Raw genomic sequence first — 22,948 nt, 5'->3', positions numbered from 1 at the left:
TCCTGTGTTCACTCTGTGAGATACCGGTGGGGTGATAATTACGAGCTCTTGGCATGACACAGGCAGAAAGATGCATATAAAGGTAATTGTACTCAATGTCGGGAGCGCTATTCTGCCTGTGAAAACAACTGCATAGTGTCTTCTCTGGCTGTGGAGGAGGGAGCTTCCTAAAGAACCCTGATGTTGTCATTAGTTATCTCAGGATGGGTTAAGAAACTACACATTTTATTACTACACAGATTACTACAGCATTGCAAACTGAGGGTGTGGAGTGTGAAAGAAGTGGGCAAGAAAATTCTAATGAAACATGCTACTAGTTGCATTATGGGAAATGTAAGATCCAGTGTTTGTGGATCTATTCTCGAGGGTAATGCTGCATTCGCACACTGTCAGCAGAATGGGAAGAACTGAAAAAAAAAAAAAAAAAAAAACATCCATTATTTCAACTTGGGACAGTTCACATATGATTCCAAGATGTTTAGCCCTAATGTAACAATGTAGCCATTCCAGATAAAGAGCCTAAATTACTGTCTTTTGTTGTGTTAGATATGTGTCCAGCACCACGTGATACAAGGCACAAACAAAAAGTGTCTACCTCCTTTAACATTAGCTGAATGGCTTTTCAGACATTATCGGAGGCTGAGTTCTGTAATGACAGTTTAAACAATATGATAATGCAGGATAAAAGTCAGAATTGATGTGATTTCTGACAGCTCTTTTTTAATTTGACTCTTGTGAGTCTCCTTACTTAAAAGAAATGTAATACTAAACTGCTGGATTGCACTTTTTAACAGTAATTTAATAGCAATAAATAAGGTTATAGATTACTATGTCTTTTAATGGCTCCAACCAGGACTAACAAAGCTGTGTGTTACTACCAGTTTAACTTCCGCTGGCAATCTCCTCTAAAAAGATACTTAGATGATATGGTATACATTGGTCAAGGGATGAGAATATATTGTTGTTTTCAACAGATCATTAAAGAAAGTACAGCTTTATGATAAGTAAAGGAAAATCTATTTTAAATCACTACATTTTGTGTCCCTGCTTACTGTCATTAGACAGAAAATTCCTTTACATCCCAATGCTCCAGAGGCTTTGATGGTTTTAATATGTTGTGGGAAGTGGCAGAGGTGATGTTAGGTTGGCATGAAATGAAATGACGAAATCATAAATGTGTTAACATCAAACCTTCCTTTTTGTGTTTGTTCAGTTTTGACACAAACTTGCTGTGACAGCTGCAGAATTTGGTGCGAATTATATCCATAACTGTTTTTAGGCTTTGGACCATTTCACCACATGCTTTCATTGGTCTATTCAACCTGTGATTATGGATTTTCATCTAACTTGTTTGGGCTTTTAGAGAAAGATTTACAACATAAATGAAAATGCCATTCTGTATGTGACACCGTATTGTCAATCATCAGATGACTAGTGTTTCTAAATAATAGTCTTTCTAAATGTTGCAAATGACGCTGCCGTGAATATGATAAGCCCGTAATGGTTAGGTGAATGAGCATAACTGCAGACTGAAGCACAGGTGTTTACTTTGTAATGGCGATTCATTAGAACATAACAGCTTTTTTTTGGATTCTAATTATACATGAAACTCGCCCAGTTCCTCAGTCATTATCTACAAATGCCACTAGGGATAAAATAGCATGTGGTGAATAGGTTTGCAGAGCTCAAAAGAGGCATTGTTAACATATAAATTAGTTCAGAGCATCTAATTTTGTACTTTTTTTCCTCTTTCCCCACCTCTACCCCTCTCCCTATCTCTGTTAAACTTCCTGCAGATGAATTCAAAGCCTTCATGAAGCGCTTGCCCACTGACCGGTTCTTGAATGTGTCCATGATTGCCAAGTTCTGGTCAGCCGACTTGTCCCTCCAGAAGCGCTACACCCAGCTGGAGTCCAGCGCTGCCATGGTCCTCGGAAAAGCCCAGAAGATCGTCAGGAAACTGTTCACCCTGAGCAAACGCTGCCCCAACCAGCCTCGCATCAGTCTGCCCCGAGAGAGGTAGCCCACTGGGATACACTGGCAGAAAACAAACTAAATGAAGGGGCCATAAATTGTCATGATTGGGAGTTTCACTACAGCTGCAGGTGCTCTAACACCCTGCCTCAAGGGCACACTGGGAAAACCCATAGCTATGTGTCTAGACAGAGTTCATGTTTGAATTCAGCAAATCTCCAAAGCTTGCACACACAGGAAGGTGGGAAGGTAGCAGCACCACTACATACTACAGCTGAACCTTGCATGTGCCATTGACCATCTGTATCAACGACCCACAACACTCCCAGATGGAGACTGCATTCAAAAGAAAGAATCATCAACATTTTATATGAGTTAAACCTGTTTAGCTATTTACATGTGTTGTAGCCTAACAGCTCTAGTATTGGTCATTCCTTTAGAGGTGTGAATAAATATGGTAAAGGGACAGTGGTGGCCTAAAGGTTGTAGGAGCAAGCTTGTGACCGGGAGGTTACGGGTTCAATCCCAGATCCCGCGAGGTTGCTTTTCAGTGAAACTATTCTGAATAAATAAAGGTTAAGAGTTGTGTAGAATAAAGCTTCACCAATATTCCACATGTTGGCACCTGATACCAAAAACAAGAAACTGACAAGCAGAGATTCGGGATAATCTGCAAAGTGCATGTTAATGGTCTGATGGGGGTCTACTCAATTAAAATTTTTGAATTGAATCCAGACATATGGCCCAATACAATTCAATACAATTCAATACCCTAAACTTTTTCCTTTTTTTGAAGGTACAAACACAAATATTATGCTTATTTATCTGTATATTTGATTCTTTCAATTACTTCTTTGAAATACAATTTTTTGTTGGCAGCTAAACTTACAGAAACATGTATGAGCACTGAAGATGGATGGAATTAAAACAATGTAATGCGGATATTGAAACAGCCAAAAAAAAAACTCCAACAATGTCCAGTGGGCACACTGAATTCTGGTATAAATCTGAATAAAGTTTCAAAAACATGTAATTTATGACTTAAACAGATGGTAATAAATTATAGAATTGAGTCTTGATTACAAATTTCCTGTGGTGCACAGGAAGTGATGTGATTTACATGTCCAGTCTGCCTGAACAGTTATGTTACCTTAAAATGTTGCATAAAATTAAAGGGGAACTTTAGTTCAGTGGATCTATGGAAGGATTGACCTTTTTCAGATGGCCACTGCTTTCACTGCTTTACTATATTCACTAAGGAAATTTCTGAGAAACAGGACAAGGACAAGAAACACAAGCTGCCAGATGATGCACCAGCTTACAACAAACCCTGAGTCAAACTTATTTAGAAGAGAGAACTATGGCCAACAGTAAAATTACTATCCACTCTCCAATGTAAATATCAATCACAGTTACAAATTGATCTCTTTCAACTTTTACCTTTACCAGTAAGGGATTATTAGCAATATCATGGGTGCCCTCACTTTCAGTTTAATCATAAAATAAGGTGGTAGCTGATGTAGATTTTGTGTTGAAAAGCAGGTGTTAAGAGAGGGAGGGAAGTTGAGTGAGAGAGATACATACAGCCGCAGAGAAAAATGGCAAAAGTAAAGAGACAGAGGAAGGAAACGTAAAGAACAGAAGTGAGATGTGATGACAGGATGGTGACTGAGGGAGAGGAAAAGGGACAGAGAGATGAAGGGGCTTGTTACCGGTGGGGGGGGGGGGGGGGGGGCATTGTGGGATGGGGTACGTGGTATTGTGGCATGCTGTAATCAAGTCCTTACCTAGACTGACAGCCTGGCACTTGTTTACAGAGGACTTCAATTTCCCTGACAGTCCTCTTCCCCTCCCATCACTCCATCTCCCCCTCCTTGCACTCTGCTTTGCCGTATTTCTCTACATCAGTTACCTTAGTCTCTGCACACCCCCCCACCCCCTCCCCTGTCACTCAGAGCCTTAACCCCTTCATACCAGCAACAGCAAGTTATCAGGCGCTGCTCAGCTGCAAAAACCCCCCAATTTGCCTCTGCACAAATCCATTTGTTTTATCATCATTCATTTTTGTCTGTTTACATAGGCCTGGGGGGGAAGGAATTGTTGGAGCATTTGGGCAATGTTGTGTGAGATTTCCTGAACTTCGCCTGAGGATAGAATCTCTGCAGAGCCAATTTTTAGTCTGAACTTGCTGCTACTGTTACCACACCAAAGTGGATGGTAATTTATGTATTTCTGCATTTTCATCTCTACTGCAGTCGTACCTTCTATAAAAAAAAAAGATGTCAAATTGCCATAGATAAATAATCCCATTTATAAGTAATATGAAGCAGACTGTGAATTAGATTTTCACCTGCGGAAATGGGATGCATATAAAATAAACAGGTTTTTGTGTTTAAGGCACTCATCTCTAAAACTTTGTCTTTCAATACCCTCCCTAAAATTTTTAACTCTGAGAATACTTTAAAAAGAGAGAGTGTCTCACTTTTTTTTAAAGCTAAAGAGGGAATGAAATAACAGAAGTAGCACGAGACATAAAACGGGTGAAGGATGCTACAGGAAGGTACAGAAAAATGGGGATAAATCTGGGGAAGATTGAAAATTCTGAGACAAAAGAGAATCAAACAGAGATAAAGTGACACATAATTCATTTTGTATATTTACATTGTATGAACATTGCTTACTGTGACAAAATTAAATGAAAACATGTGCAAGAGGACATGAATTGTCCATGACACATTAAAATCAAGTCACGACAGAAAAATGAAGAGGTGTCTTGCATTTCAGTGTTGTCCAGCAGACAGCACAGACCTGCCAATACTAAAATGCAAAGCATGGTCAGTTTTTCACAAAGAGGTGCATTTGAAATGGAGGCGCATTGTCCCCACTGAAATTAAACATAATGGACTGTCCAATTACAACTCCAGTGGAACCATGGTCTGTCAACGCTGAGGATTTTGCCAAGAAGAACCCTCTGAGTGTGTGATTGCACAGCCGCCTGCAGCAGAGTCTGAAGCGTCAAACCACAGTCAGTCACAAATGTAAATGAATGTTTAATCCGTTACCATCTGACTGGTTAACCCATAGGAAACTGTTTCAGTGCGAGGGGCTGTCTGTCATGACTGCCATTAGCTCAAGTCACCAATGATAAGCTCCGCCCATTGTTCCAACCCCGAGCTGTGACTGGACAATAGTTTTTCATTTTTGCACGGATGATGCGTATCATGTCGATGTTTTTTGTTTGTTTTTTTAAATTTGTTTTATGTTTGAAAAACATTTTAAATGCTCCATACAAATTAGCAACTAAGATTGAATTACACGACTGATTGAATGTTCTTATGTCTAACTTCATGGATGCCTGTGAATTGATACACCACAGCAGTTCCTTTACTAGTCTAACCTGATTAACTCTGAATCAGCTGCTGAGCAGCACAAAAATAATAACGAATCATTAATTTCCAATTACTGAATTGTTATTGTTTTTGCTCCCCACACAAGTATAGTCGTGCATCATGCTCAGAAACAATTAGTAATCTTTCATTGCATTTCACTGCATGATCCCCCTTCCATTACTCTAGAGTAATGGAAAGGGAATGGAGTATTTTCTTGTGCATGTATCCTTAAAATATAATTAAGGTGAGGAACAGTATCCATACCTCCAATATACTGTATTAAAGCAATTAATAATTAATTTTGTAGTCTGCTGTAAACAAACAGACAGTTCTGCTGTATTTTGAAATAGCCATGTTTATATATGTACATACACAGTAAGCACTGTATGTACCAGTGTGTGAAACATGTTTTGGATATTAGTGAGACATTCATTGGACATATATAGACATATATCAGACTTACATATGGGTGATTATGAGATAAGATAAGATAATGCTTTTTTAGTCCCATAGTGGGGAAATTTGCAGTATTGCAGCAGTAAAGTGGACAGTAAAAAGAAACAACACTGGAAAATGTAAATAGCAAACACTTAAAGAAGATAACTATACATTAATATAGTATTATTACATTAGTACTAACTCTGTATGATAATGGTTAACTAATTAGTAATCAATGAGTAGTTATCAGTTTTGTGCCACTCAGCGGCTGATTTAGAGTTAATCAGGAACAACACATGGAGAGTTGTCAGTAAATTGATTGATAGGCCCCGTTCAGACCTGCTACTCACGTCTGTTTCTGGTGATCCGATCACAAGTGGACAGCTCAGGTTCAGGTGCAAAAACACCCAAGATATGAGGACGCATTTGAGATCTGATTTCTCAGACGACATTCAGAGGTGGTCCGGGTCACATGAGGCTGGATCCTTTTAGCAGTGTGAACACAATTGCATCCTGGCCTACATTGAAGGACAGCCTACTCTACTGACGTGCTCTGCCACAGTCTGATTAGTCCCAGCACAGTTTCATAACGAAGCAGTGATTCACTCAACCCCTCCATGCCCCATTCTCTCTCTCTCTCACACACACAAGCACATTGACAGCAGGCCCATCTGTCGGATTGGCAAAAAAACAACAACGCACACGTGTTTATCTGCATATAGAGCAGAGAGGTGAGATACAATCATAAGTGGTCACTCGAGACGCGTGTGGACACGCATTTTCAAGCCAGGTGTGAACTGATGCACTTAAAGTTTAACACATGATCAGATCACTGAAGACGCATGTTTAATACCAGGTCTACACAGGGCTATAGTTTTCTCTGAGCTAATATCTAATGTTTCGTTAACATATTGTAAGTCTGTTCCCAGGTTACCTACCATATTTGCCTTTGCAGACACTACAGATTCCTACTTTCAAAAGGCTGATCTCCAGCTGGATACAAGCTGTGGCTGTGAATATGGTTGTTGCTCAGACTACAAGTGCATTTGTGGTTGAATCTATGATGCTTTGGATATGGCTTTGGTAGCTGTACTTTAACTATGCTTTACTGCTTCTATTAACATTAACTGGGAAATCGTCTACGAGCCACATGGGCTTTGAATCTGCTGTGCGAATCAGATATGACAGATGTGTTGCCAATACACCACAGGAGCTCAGAAACACAGTACCTTCAACACAACACTTTGCCAGCACAACCATGTCAGTGCACTGCGCACACACAATCCTGCATGTAGTTAGTGTCACACACATTATACATGAATGTGTCACAGCTATAATCAAAGCACAGCCACAGTCACAGTGACAGCTATATCGCTCTGTAGCTAAAGTCATAGCTATGGTCTGTCTCAGTCATCTTCAGCTGCAGCCAGTTACAGTCCAATAACTCAGTATAGTGAACTAGGTTACCCAGCTCCACTAGTTTTCTATTGAGCTGCTGAGCCAGTCAGAGCTGAGGGTGCACAGGCTGTGGTCACAACTAATGGAGGGGGGGGTGAGGGAGATGACATGATGAGACAGGCACAGAGAACCACAGTGGACTTCACAGCCTGCTCTGCTGGGCTGATCACGACACAGTGCTATCTCTATCTTTCTTTCCCTCTCTCTTGCGATGCCTCTCTTTCTTTGTCTGTCATTGATGTTTTTTCTTTTCTTTTCACACTAAGCCACCGCTCCACTTTGTGCAGCGCCCCCTGGGAAATGTCTCGACTAACCCGTTGGCCACTGATGCTAGACATTGATGACCAGACAGCTTAAAAATGGAATTATGACATATTTAAAGTTGAAATCACATCCCCAGTCCCATACCCAGCTTCCCCAGGCCCCTCATTCTACTGCTGCTCTGTTGGCCACAGTATATTTTGCCACAGTCAAAGTTAAGCAGTCGTAGTTATTGAGGAATCAATATACAGTAAAGGCCAATTCATACTTTCCACATCATCTGCGTGATTTAATTGTCATTATCTGCCCATGCCCACTATGTTTTCGCTTTGTCTTGATTGAACTGGGAAGAAATGAATTTAAACAATTTTAGAATAAGGCTGCAACATAATAAAATGTAAGAAAAGTGAAGGAATCTGAAATCTTTCTGAATGCACTTTATGTAATTTGTTGATAGAGGCCATCCAAGATGCCCTTCTTGGTGGCAGTTAAAGTGATCAAGATACAGTAACTGGAGAAAAACAAGAGGGATGACAAGTCAAGTGCAAGTTAAAGAGCAACTGAACAGCTTCCTGAAATTCTCAGTCCTCAGCTTCAAACTGCTCTGTCTTCTGTGTTGCAATATGTCATACACTACACACTACTGCATTACTGTGTTTTCTCTTCCCCTTCTGCAGGTCTGTCGGGTTTTGGTTGAGAAGGGCCCAGTCTCTTCTGTACTGCAATGAGCATGGCGTGCTGGGCTCCTTCTCAGAGGAGGTGAAGAGCTGCAGCTGTCCTGTGGAGCAGCCCACCTGCCAGGGAGCCGTTCCCTGCATTGTGGGCACCTCCCCCACCTCCTGCTCATCCTGTGCCATTGACAATGCAACCCGCTGTGGAGCCTGTCACCATGGCAACCTCCTTCATCTTGGTTCCTGCCAGCCGAGCATTGCCGCATCGCTGGACCACTATCTGAACTTTGACTTGGACATGCCTGATGCTGAGGTTCTCATAGCTTCTCATTTATGTCTTCCATATGTGGTCCTCAACCCTCTGTGGTTAGCCTAAACATCCCACTGATACTGATTTCCTTGTGCCTTGAGACAGACACATCTCTAATAATAACAGCAAATAAAGATACACCACACATTGACAAACTAAATGTTTATTGTACTGTAGGATGCTGCAGTGCTGAAAAAGTGCTACAATCTTTGACAGAAACAAACATTAAAATATGGCAGTTTAAGTTGAGCCTATATGTATTTATATCTCTCTTTCATTATTTTTCCCTGTCTCAGACTCAAAACTGAACATGCAAGTTAACAATGAACGCCAGATGTGTACATGTATGCTCACACCCAAGTGAGCTCAGCCAAGCAAAATGTTGCAGGATTAGGGATAAATCCAGATCTGGCTCAGATCTGTGTTTTTTTTTTTTGTTTTTTTTTTTAACTGTATGCAGTGTGTGTGTTAGAGAAGCTTCTTAGAAAGGCAGGTTGTAGCAAATACACACGGACATTTAAAAGATTGAATGAATTTCATTATAACAGTGTGACTAGTGTTGTTTTCCTCTTATGAGTGTGTGTCATCACAGCAAAACGTGGCCCTGGAGACACCTACTGTAACTACCACTGAGGTGGTGTTGAGGAAGGTGTCTGTGTCTCTGTCTGTTGACAGATTTTGTCACAACCGTGGAATACACATTCACAACATTTTATAGGCATGTAGCGGGGATCAGAATGAGGGCAGAGTTAACAAGTAGGTGTGGTCTGTACTCATGTAATGATGTAGTAATACCTGCTGAGTACAAATGGATCAGAGCATCAACCTGTTGACAGGTGTTGCATCTGGTGTGATCCATCAAGATGGTCTCTAGTTTATTCTTATTTTGATTCTTATATTTATTTTTCTGAATTTAATATTTAATTCTCTTTTCACAAAAGTTCACAGAAAAACAAATATAGGTTTTACATTGTTTCTATAACATTAAAGATGCATCCAACATGTTTACATGTAAAAGGTCTATTAACTCTTCATGACTAGTACTTGTAAAAAAAATTATTGTAAAATAACTTCTGTAGATTTCTTAAAGTAAAGACTATAAACATAAATATACATATTCAATACAATAATTACTTGTATTTATCCCTCTTCAGGTGAAGTACCTGCTTCAGCGACTGGACAGCAGAATAGAGGTCCATGCCATCTACATCAGCAACGATGTCCGCCTGGGAAGTTGGTTCAATCCTGCCTGGAGGAAGAGGATGTTGCTGACACTCAAGAGTAACAAGAATAAGTCCAATCTCATCCACATGCTGATGGGCATTTCTTTCCAGATATGCTCGACTAAGAATTCAACACTGGAGCCTGTGCCTGCGATTTACGTGAATCCTTTTGGTGGGAGTCACTCAGAGAGCTGGTTCATGCCAGTGACCCAGCCTGACTTCCCTGACTGGGAGAGAACTCGACTGGACGCCGTTGTCACGGCACAGTGCTACAACTGGACACTGTCTCTGGGCAACAAGTGGAAGTCCTTCTTTGAAACAGTGCACATCTACCTGCGAAGCCGCATTGTCACAGATGATCCAACAGTGAACGAAACGCTCTTCTACGAGCCGTTGGATTTGGATGACCAGACATCCAACCTGGGGTATATGAAGATCAACACGCTGAAAGTGTTTGGATACAGCATGCACTTTGACCCAGAGGGCATCAAGGATCTGATTCTCCAGCTGGACTACCCCTACACACAGGGTACCCAGGACGCTGCGTTCCTGATGCTTTTGGAGATGAGAGACCGGATTAACCGGCTGTCTCCACCAGCGCCGCAGCCACTAGACCTGTTTTCTTGTCTGTTGCGGCACCGGCTCAAGCTGTCGGCCGGAGAGGTGGCACGCATCAAGGATTCTCTGCAGATCTTCAACTCCAAGCTTCCCAACGCTTCTCCTGAACCTGAGCTGGCCCAGCTGTGCAGCTAGCTATCTAGCTTAGCTCACATCAGGTTCAGGAGTGATACTCCAGATGGAAAATAGAGTTGCTGCTTCAGGGCCCCTAACCCTAGACTGAGCAGGGAGAGGACCTACTTGGCTTTTTGGACCTAAATCATCCAGATTAAAAGAACATCCAACTCTGGTGGCTGACTGGGCTTTTCTTAAAGTTAGCTCTTGGCTGGTTTTCTGGTGTCACATTTTTATCACAAATTGCTACCAGTGCCCATTGATGAAAAGTCATTTTGTGGGCAGACAGCTGATACTTGGACTCTAACAGAGGATCTACTGTACTAGCCTGGTGGCTTATGTTTGCTGTTACTGCCCTGCTTTTGGCAAACTGTACGACTGGTTGACACTGAGTGACTCCCTTACACCAACGGGTTTTGAGAATCGGAACCTCAGAGAGCTGATGTCATTAAGTATAACTGAGATCTTTATCTTGCAAAGATGAGGGCGATTTTGATATGTAAAGAGGAACTCTTAAGGGGTCTTCAAAAACGAGTCAGTGGAAAAGGATTTCCCCTTTTCTAGTCTTATTTTCTTTGCCTCTCCGGGGAAGGGAAAATGGGATAATATTATATATGTGGTGAATGAGTTGTTATGTTATGCTTAACAGTTTAAAATTTGATAATCCTGAACCCTGTTAATGTCTTTGAATATTTCTTTTTAATCCCTGCCTTCCATTTTATCTGGCATTTGAACACTTGTAAGTATCTATGCTTAACATTCGAGTGAGAAGCCTGTTAGTGATGTTCTGTCCTTGGTGGTGTGTCTATACCAAAAGAAGGTGAACACATTGGCAAACTGAATGGCAAAAATATCTTCAATGTTGAGTTTTAGTTTTTTTTGTTTTTTCTGAGCTGAAGATCATAAAGAAATCTTCTGATGTGGTAACAAAAAGGTCTGCAGATACAACGCTGTATATAATGCTCCATCTAACCCCAGGTGTGGATAAGTGCACATTGCTTTTTAGATAACCGAGTGCAAAGACCAAAAAAATGTTTATAACAAAACAAACTCATGCCTTATATGGAGATTCAATGTTAAGATAAGAAGCACATTTAGTTTTTGTGTTTGATTTCCCAGCAGAGGCTGTATTGCTTTTTATATTTCAGTATTTCTACCAAGACAGAACAACAGACATATTCTCCAGGATACGTGGTAATGTAGCTTTTCCATGTAAATGCCAGTCACACTTTCTGCAGTTATTTGTTTTGATTTGGTGTTGTGAAACATTGAGTCACTATTCACAGTGCACACCAGTACTTGCATACTGTAATTGTTCTGTAAAATCCTTCTATCTCCACTCAGACAAAATCTAAGTAACTGATAGAACCTGGTTGACTTTAATATGCTTTTAAAAAAATATATTTTCAATGTTTCAGTTTAGTCTCAGGTCAACAAAACTTGTTTCTTTGTTGTTTTTTTTTGGTTGGTTTTTGTTTTGTTTTTACATGTGGGTCCAGTATCAGCTGCCAGTTACTATGGCAACTGGATTTACAAGATTTCTACAGGGCAGTGATACTCTTGAGAGCTTGAGAACTTAGCAGGATGATACTTGATATGATTTTAAATTTACTTCACTAATTTCTCACTGACAGTCAGTAAACCTTGTATGTCATTTTCAGCAGTTCTTCTGTGCTCAGCTTGCTTAAGTAAAAACAAAGTGGTTTATCTATCTGGCATTCTCTTCCTTGTTTTAAAATTGCTTTCAACAGCTCACTCTTATAACCTGTACAATGAACAAACATACAGATTTGTCTTTCAGGTATTGACAGCTCAAATTCATATCTCTTCCACTGCCCTTGCCAGGTGATACCCCAGTCCACACTGATTTAGAGAAAATGGTGCAGTGCGAATGTATGCGGGTGGAGGGGGGAGGGGGATGCAATTTATGGAAATGCAGCCAGATGCTCTAAGTGACCTCACGGTTTATGACACGTCAAGTTCAAATTCAAGTTTAATGAGCAGCAAGTCAAAAAAACTCCTCGCCATGTGATTTGATGGTAATTAATATTAACTGTCACTCTTTTAGTTCATATTTATAGGCCTATATTTTTAATTAGGCTAACTCAAGGGAGGTAGTAATTGAGTTTGGTTTTGGCCTCAAAATGGATTATCTCAGACCCGTTTGACTTTGGACATGTTTCAGTCTTGCCTGTTGCAGTCTTTGTTCTCGTCACTGGCAGACTGATCTGCTGTCAGTCATGTTCATACAGACACACAAGGTTTTTTAATATCACATGTGCTGTTCTTTACTGTGATTTACAATACAAGTGCAGGTTATGATTATTGTCCATAATATATCATGTTACAACTAAGCATCCTTAATGTAGTTGTGTAATTTTAAGCACATATGTGTGGAAAGATATTGTATCATATTTTCTTTGTTAGGTTGCCAATTTATTCAAGAATACTTGATCACCACCACCAATCTTACCAAATAAGAAATGCAACATTTAACTAGAAAGGCACTCCTAGAGTGCAGGACCATGCCCCTTCCCTCCACCAAGTTTAGTGCAGTTCTGAACTTTTTCATAAGCTTGCTGACAACCAAACCAACAGATAGGGGTGAAAACATAACCTCTTTCACAGAGGCAACAACTTGTCTTAATCAAAGAACAATATTGATTCAAGTTACATTAATTCTCCTGTGTATTGGCTCCACCTAGCTGAGCCTAATGCTGGTATTTTAGAGGCTGTAGTTTGTGATGCTGTTGAATTTTATTGTGTTATGCTGACCACAGAGTTGAATCCACACCTTTCTTATACAGTTTAGATAGAGACTTCATGAAGGCAGAACTGTTGGATTTGACTGCATTCATTTTAACTCAATGTACCTAATAATCTGGCAGCTGTGTGTTTAATAAAGTGCATTACACAGTTAACTCTCATGATGGATGACAGAATATCGGCAGGTGTAATTCTGAGCGACAAAGTCATCAGACACTTGCAGAACAACCACAGAAACCTCAGTGCTTACTGTCAAACTTGTTTTCATTCGAAAAGTTACCTGCGACCTATCTGCCTCGTAGAGCATAAGGCCTTCATCAAGCATTTCTACCTTTCCCAGTCCGCTGCTATAGTCAACACCTCATCCCATGATTTCCAGTCTGCCTCTTCTCTTTCTTTCTCAACTGTGGGTAGGTAGTCTTTGGTCGTCTTCTTTTCCATCTGGCATCCAAGACATCAGTGTTTTGGTCTTGCCTTATGTCCCATCATGTATGCCACTTCATGTTGGCTTTTTCTGGTAACTCTACCATGCGGGTAGAGTAGTGCTACCCGTCTGGCGTCTTCATAGATCATTACAAGGATCATGTTTATGTTGCAATATGAAGATTAAGCAACCACCAAATTGTCATTTTTCCAAGTAAAACTGTCAAATCAAACCAAATAAAACAGAAATCTATTAATACAACTGTTTTGTCCCGTCTAGGGTTGGCCAAGGCACAACATGAATACCCCATCTTCCCCAAGTCCCAAGTTGCCACACACCAAAATTACTAGATGTTAACTATTGTATGTATTTATAATGTTATTTCCAATAACCATGGTGATAGACAAAAACAATGGGCACTATTTTGCATATAAAATATGATGACAACAGGATCTTCAACGTGACCAAAGGGATTTCAAAAGTGCTGCTGCCTTCACATTCAAAACTCTGCATCTCTCAGACAACAACTGGTTTTCTCTGCATAAAATTCACCATAGGCTTTCCAAACTCAGTCAGTGCATCACACTGGGGACAACTAAAGTATTGAATGTGGTTAGCCATGATTGATTTTGTGGTTAGCCACCGGAAGGGCCAGATCTTGTCAATGACCTGGTGGATACTCACCCAGGTTACCCTGAGATCTCCATGTTGTTGACGACATCCCTGCCAGCCACAGGTGCACTCTGCACAGCAGCGACCCACACAGACCTGACTGTCCCACTGAGGGAGCCTCCACCTCCCTTGATGACTTTGAAGGGCAGCAACTTAACTCATAGAATCTGGAGTTACAAAGACTTACTCGTGACATGAAGTAAGTATTAAATGTCCACTTAAGCTCTAGTGTGGCAGGTGAGGAAAAATTACGAGTTAACCGTCCTCAAATTAATACATAAAACAAACAGAATGTCATCTTTTCATCTGTTGTTCAGTTGCTCTTTAAATTACATCATCTCACTGCATCCTGTTATCTATCTTAATTTTTGCAACACAGTAGTGGATGAAAAGAAGCATTTATTAGTATTTGCTTTTGCCATTTTTTAATTTTTTTTATTTTGCACAAAACTTGGGTGGAACTTTGGAAATATATTTCTGTCCTTACTACAAACTTCCTTATGTCTTGCGTAGGGATCTGCACTGTCATGCCCACTTTATAATGAAATGTTCCTTTATATGTTACATCACTCGAATCACAACCAACAACTCTTCAGTGTGGCTGATATCTGGAGTGCAATCTAGAAATAAGTAAAAAAAAACAAAAAAAAAAAACTTTGCCTGCTTGATGTCACTCACCATTGCTGAAATTATCTTGCTGCTCAACAAATCAATGAGTTTGTTCTGTATTTGGTGGCCAAGGTAGCCGGTGTGAACGTAGGTCCCTTTTTGGACACGGTTGAGGTGCTCTTTCATTAGGGGATCAAATTGTGCCATCAGTTCAACTTCTCTGAGAAAATTGCCTTTTGATGGTGAGAACAATGTGTCTGTATGTCCCCTTAGTGCCAAATTCCTAACTGCCTGAGACTGCACAATAGCAGTGAGACGTGTCAAGCACTGCTTTCCATCTTATCCTCTCAGCCTCCAGAGGTACCACCTCCTACTTATCAATTGTCTGCCCTTTTTTGACCCTCACTGCCAGTTCTTTCCATGTTTTCATGGAATTGAGGTGTTCTGGACTGCTGTCATGTGAGGTGAGAAAAGAATTTTCCTCTTAGAAAACAATTTGCAGCAGAAGCAGAAAAGCCTGACGTTTTTTTTCTGAATGGACCAACCAACTTCTAGGAATCTTTTCACTACTAACTAATGTCTTCCTGAAATACTGTTCATGGCAACTTCTTCCGTCACCCTCATTCCTAGGGAAAACAAAGTCAGGTGATACCTCACTTGGTCCTCTAGAAACCAGCTGTGTCTGAATTCTGTCAGTCAGAACTGAAGGCCAATTAGCAGGGTTGGTAGACAGAGGCTCATCCTCTGCAGCAGGATTTGGTGGGTATTCTGCTCCAGGCATTTCAAATGGAGAGCACATGGGCAGCATTAGTATACACACATTATTCACAGCATTTATAGTGGTGGAACATCACACATACCCAGTAATAATAAAATTATAATTGTCTCTGCAAAATGTTATGCAGGGATGCACACACATACAGACAGACGTGCGCACAAACACACCTGAAGAGTCCTGGTGGGGAGAAGTAGAGGTAAACTGGTCTCCATCCTCAGGATCAGAGAACATTTGTGGAAACACATGTGGCTGAGGAGGAGAACGGCTCCTCATCCTGGCCAGTGGCAGAGGGTGCTCCGAAATATTTCAGAGGTGCACCTGAATTTGCACTGAAATACGATGATACATCACATGCATTTCACAATTAAATAAACATGTCATTATGCACAATTTATCAAACTTTCAGAATGGAAAACAAATGAACAATACAAACTCATTGGTTAATGGCTAATTCTAGGCATAACAAACTCCAAATGACTCAATATGCTATATCACAAAATATATCAAATATCAGTGTAATATAAACGTCTGGTAAATTAGCGTACAGCATTGAAAATTCCCTTTACTAAGCACAGGGTCTACCGTAAACCAAATCAATAATATTTGAGCTTGTAATCGTTGTGTTGCAAACACACCATTAGGGTGAAATTAATTAGATCTAATGTTTGCTGGTTGAGTTGGACTGACGACAGAATACTGTTGTCCTATGTATAAGATCATAGCAACATAGCAAGAGGCTAACAGAGTTAAACTAAGCCTAGTTCATTAGATGCATCATATCATATCCTCTTCTTTCCTCTTTTTCCTAAACTGGGCACCTGATATCTTTGACCTTTTTTATTTGGCACTCGAGGATCAACACAACACAACAACCCATCCCCCAACACGAGTCAAGCCTAAACCAATTCAGTGCAGATTCGTTTTGTATCATTTTTAACAATTTCACACAACCAAGAAAAATAACATGTATGTGAAACTATAGGCCTGTATTCACAATATTATGAATGAAATGTGCTTTATTTAGAAGCAGTTTGTGGGGTGATTGACTTTAGCCTACTAATTACTAATTACATTAGTTGAGCGCTATTAGATGGATCTCCTGCTATATTCCATTTTTTTTTTTGTTTTGTTTTATTTTTAAGTGAGCGCTCTCACAAGATGCCTTCCTAGGTGGCTGACCATATTGCACATATCAGTATCTGTCACTGACCCACAGAGTGTCAGAATGATCTCAATCTGCTGCTTCCCAAAGCTTCAGAAAACTCCCTGGTGAGTTTTGGCTCATTGTTCACGCTCATTGGTCTGTGGATTTACTGTTTTGGATAACAACCACAATTTTTTCAACGTAGTGGCACATTAAGCTGCTAAGGGGCCAGATATTTCCAATAGAGGCTGGTAAGGACCAAAAACCGAGCAAAAAGACGTAGAGTCTAATGTAGATCTGTCAGGCGGCCAAAAGATGAACGTGCAAATACCCAACTGTTACAATATCAACTTAAAAGGTGATGAAGTAATGGTATGTTCGCAACATTTTCACAATCCCAGAGTGGCAAAAAAACTCTGCAGGTTTGATACATTTTTATATATTTGCAATTCTCCCAAAAAAGCATTTGTAATAAGGAGATAGGTGCAAACACCTGCTAAAATAAAACTCTGACTCTAGTTTACTTGTGTCATACTTAGACATACTTACATAGTCTGGGACAGTATGTGTCACATCTACAAATGATTTAAAAGAAAAAAAAAATTGTAAATCTCGCCCTCGATACATTGCCATAAAATGGATGCATAAACTTCCAATTACCCTCTGCCCCTCATAATAAGATGAATGCCTTCTAATATACGGAGTGCAGTGTTTTTTGTAAGATGAAAAGCCAATTTCCTGGGTTGTCAGGGAGCAAACAAGAACCAAACGCACACTGTCACATTACATCAGGCTGCTGGTTTATCTGCTGGAGAAAGCATGAGAGGAACGGAGAGAGAGAGACAGGAAGAGTGGCAGGGACAGGGGCACAGGGAGACAGGGGGGGGGAGCGCTTTGGTGGCCAACTTGAGCTGCCAGCATGTTTTTTTTCCCACCCCATAATGAGGTAGGGAAGAAGTCACTCTGCATTGGGTTAATAAACAGTTATTCATCTTCTGAATGGCACCCAGGAAACAGGAGTGGGTTTGCCCTTGGGCTAATCTTCAGGCCAATGGAAGACAGCCAATTCATCAGAGCACTATTCAGACAGCATACTACAAACTTTCTGCACCCCCCACCCCCCCCCCCCCCCAAAGAAGCAGGGGGAAGGGAGAGAAAATGAGAGTGATTGAAGAGGGAAAAGATGACATAGAGGGAGAGATGGAGGGATGATAAGGTTGAGAGAAAGTGGAAAGGAGAGGAAAGGTGAGAGGGGCTGGGCTGCTAGTCGTGGAGTGATTTATGATGTTTAGAAAGTAAGACTGTTTGAATTAATGAGGTAGAATTGGTGAAATCGACTGGCACACAAGTGTATGTGTGTGTGTGTGTGTGCAGGCGTTGTGCATGTGTACCTGTAGGTCATTTGACATAGCCATCAATAACAGTGCAGATTTCAGGGTTTGAAATTACTTTCAAATTACACTATTACAAATATATCCAGAGGAATGATTCATGTTTGGAGACGGTGTGAGAGGGAGACGGACATTTAAATGCAAAGTTAGAGATTGTTTGACCTTGACTGAAAGAGGCAGAAGCAGACGTTGTTCTTATCTTAAGGTGGTTGATTATAACTATATCAACAGTGGCATCATGGATGGCAAATCTAAAATTCTGAACTTATAGACCTTGTCAGTTTCATGACAGCTTGCAAAAGAAAAAAAAAAAAGATTCCCCATATTGCTTTCCAAGAGTCACTAGGCAAACTCATTCATTACCTCTGACCACGAATACACAAGGTCATATTACAAATTTACTCGTATTGCACTAGACTTTTTTCTATGTCAGCATTTTGAAGACATGAAAACTGCTTGTTAGCCCTGGCAGTGTTACAGTATGTCCTAACACCCTGCCTCTATTTAATAAGAGATGGTAAAATAAATCATAATCAGCACTCTTTCTCCCCGCGTATGTGGCATATTTTTAGAGGTAGTACATCATTTCTCAGGCACATAACCTACAGCAAGCTTTCAAAAGTGACTATGATTTCTAACACCACCAGTGTTAATTTCGTCAGCAATAACTGACAAGAAATATTTTAAAATGATAAAAACTATACAGACAATAACCTTTGAAAAAAAAAAGTATGAAGTACAAACAAAGCTATAATGTTTTAATGCTAACCTGATTAGTAAAGCAGTATTTCGGCTGGCCAGACATTGATTTAACTACTTCACTTGTTGGCTAACTTTAGCAAATGTTATCTTAAAGGCATTACATTAAAGGAGGTATTTAAGCTATTGCTATATAGCCAGCGTTAGCATTTACAGCTTACTTACCAGTCTAAAAGAAATATTGCAAGTTCAGCATTAAAGTTCACTTTGAGCTATCTTCAGGGGTTGAAAGCAACTCCAATGTTAACTCTTGTCTCTATCTCGTCTTTTCGTCAACAGAAGTTAGCATGCTAACGAGCTAGCCCCAGCCCATCTCATCATAGCAACTCACTTTAGCCTCCAATCTGCCTTGAAGACGTAGCGCTGCTCAGAAAACGTTTTATAACCTCTTCTTTTCTAAACTTAATTATAGCCGAAGCTCTTGTCAAGCAACTGGCAAGAATGTGCGCTCAGCTGGAGGGAAAACCTACAACACACATATCAAGAGCTGCATATTGTAATGTTACTTTCAGTTGGTTTGCTTTCATGTTTATAGGTGTAATGTACACGGTTAAGCAACTAAATCTAATCTAAATCCTAAATATCTGCTAAAAGAACAGATTTGCATTAACTTTTTAGGTCCCTTAAGCTTAACCCAGAACAGTATTTTGGTGAACTAGTGAACAGCAATTTCTTCGAAGGACTAACACTAAAACTAAAACAAAATCCAAAATCAACACCCCAAAATCTTACTCCTTAGCTTCCCTCTTTTGGTTTTAACCAGTAATGGAGCAGAACTAACAGACTTGCATCCACTTGTTAGGTTTATTTTCCACTCACACCCACTCACAGAAAGATCAGACCCTGTGCTGTCCTGCCCTGGTAGCAATCTATATCATCCTGAAATATGTTTAGTTACAGAAGAAAGGTGGCTCACGCTGTGTATAATTTTCTGAAGTCATTCACAAGTGCCTGAAACACATCAAGCTTAGCTGATCATTTGGCAGACTATCACTTACACTGGTACACAGGCACCTTAAAATGTTCATCTTTGTATATGCCTCATAAGACACTGTTTTATTTCATCTTTTTTTGTGGTATGTTTTTATTTTTATTATGGCTCTGGACTCCAGCAGAATGGATTTCAAAAGTCTAATGTGATGACATTTAGCTTTAATTTGAGTTTACTTACACTTTTTAAAATCTTGTGACCTGAAACCAAAAGCAATTGGACAAGTTCAAACTGTTGCAGATAATAACTGTCTTTAAACTACAGACATTCCTGGCGTCATGGTATTGGGGCTCTTTGCCCTTCGACTGGTTTTCAGCAGTGCAACCACATGATCAGTTGGAGCTTAGGCAAGACAATTTAGCTTTTTTAATGATCTGTTTGGCTGGCTCATCTTATGTGTAATGAGGCTGGACGTAAGATGTGATATGGGGGGGAGACAAAAGAAATTCTTCATTTCAGAATTCAAACAAGACCAAGTTGTGGTTTTCTGTGAAAACCACACACTGTATAGATAACTAACATTTGGACAAAACTGTATAGTGTAAGAACGCCACTGCAGAGATCTCCATCCAGTTCTTTGTTGTTCCAGAGTAGATAACAGTGTGATAAGTCAAATTGCACCATGTATTAGCCAAAGCACAGACAAAGGGTTTTTATTGTTTTGTCAGTGTACTGTAGCTCTAATGCTGCAAACCAGGAATCAGAGTACTTACAGGTCTTCAGAAGACTGAAAGATTTTTTTACTGCCAATAGTTTCATAAAAGTTGCACAAGTTTTACACTAGATTCACTAACTTGCCTGTTAGGATTAACTGCAGATTTAAGATAAATTAAAATCAGTGCACGGAGGGTTAGGAACTCAGATGCAAGGCAGCAGGGCCAAATTAGGACAACAAATAATCAGGATCAGTACAGCAAGGCTAGGCAGGATCTATACCCTATTATTTTAAGTTCTCAAGCAGTAAGCAGTTTTATATCTATATCCTGTTGGTTTTAAAGACCAGTTTAAAGATCACCTTGCTGCAAGCAACTTATATCTATCCCCAACAGTAAAATCCAAGTTTGATTGCCTGTTTAGTATCAAACTGTGGAGAAACATGGATTTTGCGAGAAAAACATTTTTTTTTAAAAAAGCAACGGTTTTCTGAGTACTGGAGGGAGAGTGAGAAAGAGGGATTTTGAAGTCTTAAGTTTGTGGTGGGAAAAGCTCAAGTATGGGTGTTTTTCTGGCACTAAACCTCTCAGCTAGCACCACAATCTAAGATGTTGATGCAGGGCATTAAAGATGTCCTGCATCAGTGTAGTTTGTGTGCCCATATACTAATGGTCTCTTTGAAGACAGTGTTTTGCAAAGAAACAAATGCTATTTCTTTATAACGTCAGGGGGTTTGGTGGATGAGAAAACCTGTCTTCATCCCCTAGTACTGTGGAAGGCCATGGACCTAGAGAAACAGGGTGTATTTTTTTATTTGACTTCACTGTCAGTTGTAAGGAGGATGTTGACATGGACTGCATTGCACAGCTGCTCCTGCACAGGCCTCAGCTGGTCTCTGAGCAGCTGGTTTGGACCGTCTTGCAGGAGGTCACCACAGTCACTCAGCTGCTAGCCTCTGGCCAGGCTCCTGGCATCAACACTGACCTTCACCAGTGCCGGGGAAACTTGGGTACTGCTTGTAACCGAAACAGGTAAGACACTTCATTTTCATTCACAGTTTAACTAGTTTGACTTGAGTGGCCCAGTTAGGATCACTACTTTGGCTTGGACATTTAATCCACATAATCCATAACATGCTTTTTAGACAGGGAGTGGTTGCTGCCACCGTCTCCATTGTTTTCAATCTAAAAACAATAGCAGCCACACCACTGAAGCAGCAGCAAAGAGGGAGGGTGGCTGTCGCTCGTGAGTACATGCACAGCTCCTTGCTGCTGCTGTTGGTATTGATGATGGCTCAACTTTTCCAAACCTGTGACTATGGAAACTGCAGAAACCACACTGAGGGAATTTTAAACTGAAGCTGATTTTGCTGGAATCTGAGTTCCCTTGTAAACCTATCTACCTTTACCAGCAGTGAACACACACATCGCAGAAGAGAAACATCTGCTCCTCCAGTGTGCACTAATAAACAATCTTTATATTTAAACAATCTTTTAGCTAAACTTGCTTTATTAATTTAATCCAATTCAAACAACGGGAGAGAGAAGATGCACAGTGCATCATGGGAGTTATAACGCAGCCTCAGCCTGTAGGAGTATAACTAAGGGATGCTTCAGGGATCATTGAGCCAGCCCTAACTATGAGCTTTATCAAAGAGGACAGTTTTAAGCCTAATCTTAAATGTAGAGACGGTGTGTACCTCTTGAACCCAAACTAGGAGCAGTGGTGGACAGTAACGGAGTAAATTTACTTGAGTACTGTACTTAAGTACATATCCAGAGGATTTGTACTTTACTTGAGTATTAGATTTCTTTGGTACTTATTACTCTTACTTGAATACATTTCCAAGTCAAATATTTTTACTTTTACTCGAGTAAATTTCTAGAAAGGCTGAAAAGTACTCGTTACTTTCAGGTCTGCTCTTTTTTTTAATTCTAAAATACTATTGGACACAAGCTGTGTTTGTCAAAGAATGAAACCTATCACAGTGCACGCTCTCCACTGGGATCTATGGAAAAGCGGATAATAATATCGGGACATGGGGAGACAAGACAGACATGGGGAGACAGAGTTTGTTGTGCTCCTATATTGTACTGGTACATGTCCTTCCTGTAAAGTCAAGTGACTTCAACATTGAGCTATTGAAAGCAGAGATGTAGTTTTTTGTAAAGCAGTGGTTCTCAACCAGTGGTCTGGGGACAACATTGGTCTATGAGGGGGTTCCAGTTCCCAAATTAGTTAAATGATAGAGAGTTAGTTGGACGGTGCAGGTTCATTTGGTTACAGTTTTAATGATTGTTAATA

The 22,948-nt window shown here is 40.3% G+C and overlaps 1 protein-coding gene and 1 long non-coding RNA gene across 2 annotated transcripts in view; one reads left to right on the top strand and one right to left on the bottom strand.

The window, feature by feature from the left end:
- Window positions 1-12,172, top strand: part of brinp2 (bone morphogenetic protein/retinoic acid inducible neural-specific 2) — a 235,365-nt gene extending 223,193 nt beyond the window's left edge. The window contains exons 7-9 of the mRNA XM_071491368.1: window positions 1,797-2,019; window positions 8,198-8,504; window positions 9,656-12,172. Of these exons, the coding sequence (XP_071347469.1) occupies window positions 1,797-2,019; window positions 8,198-8,504; window positions 9,656-10,477 (1,352 nt within the window). The 3' untranslated portion in view covers window positions 10,478-12,172. The remainder of the gene's footprint in view (window positions 1-1,796; window positions 2,020-8,197; window positions 8,505-9,655) is intronic.
- Window positions 12,173-15,310: 3,138 nt separating this feature from the next.
- Window positions 15,311-19,481, bottom strand: LOC139629037 (uncharacterized). Its single transcript, XR_011692897.1, has 3 exons — window positions 19,165-19,481; window positions 15,873-16,034; window positions 15,311-15,695 (listed from the first exon to the last, which is right to left on the bottom strand). It is a non-coding gene; the product is annotated as an uncharacterized lncRNA (long non-coding RNA).
- Window positions 19,482-22,948: the final 3,467 nt, after the last annotated feature.

This window comes from Trachinotus anak, unplaced genomic scaffold (assembly GCF_046630095.1).
Source record: "Trachinotus anak isolate AG129_WGS33_773 ecotype Australia unplaced genomic scaffold, CSIRO_AGI_Tana_v1 ptg000012l, whole genome shotgun sequence".
In the NCBI taxonomy this organism is placed as follows: Eukaryota; Metazoa; Chordata; class Actinopteri; order Carangiformes; family Carangidae; genus Trachinotus; species Trachinotus anak.
Note: the sequence above shows the minus strand (reverse complement) of the source record. Positions and strands in the feature narration are given on the sequence as shown.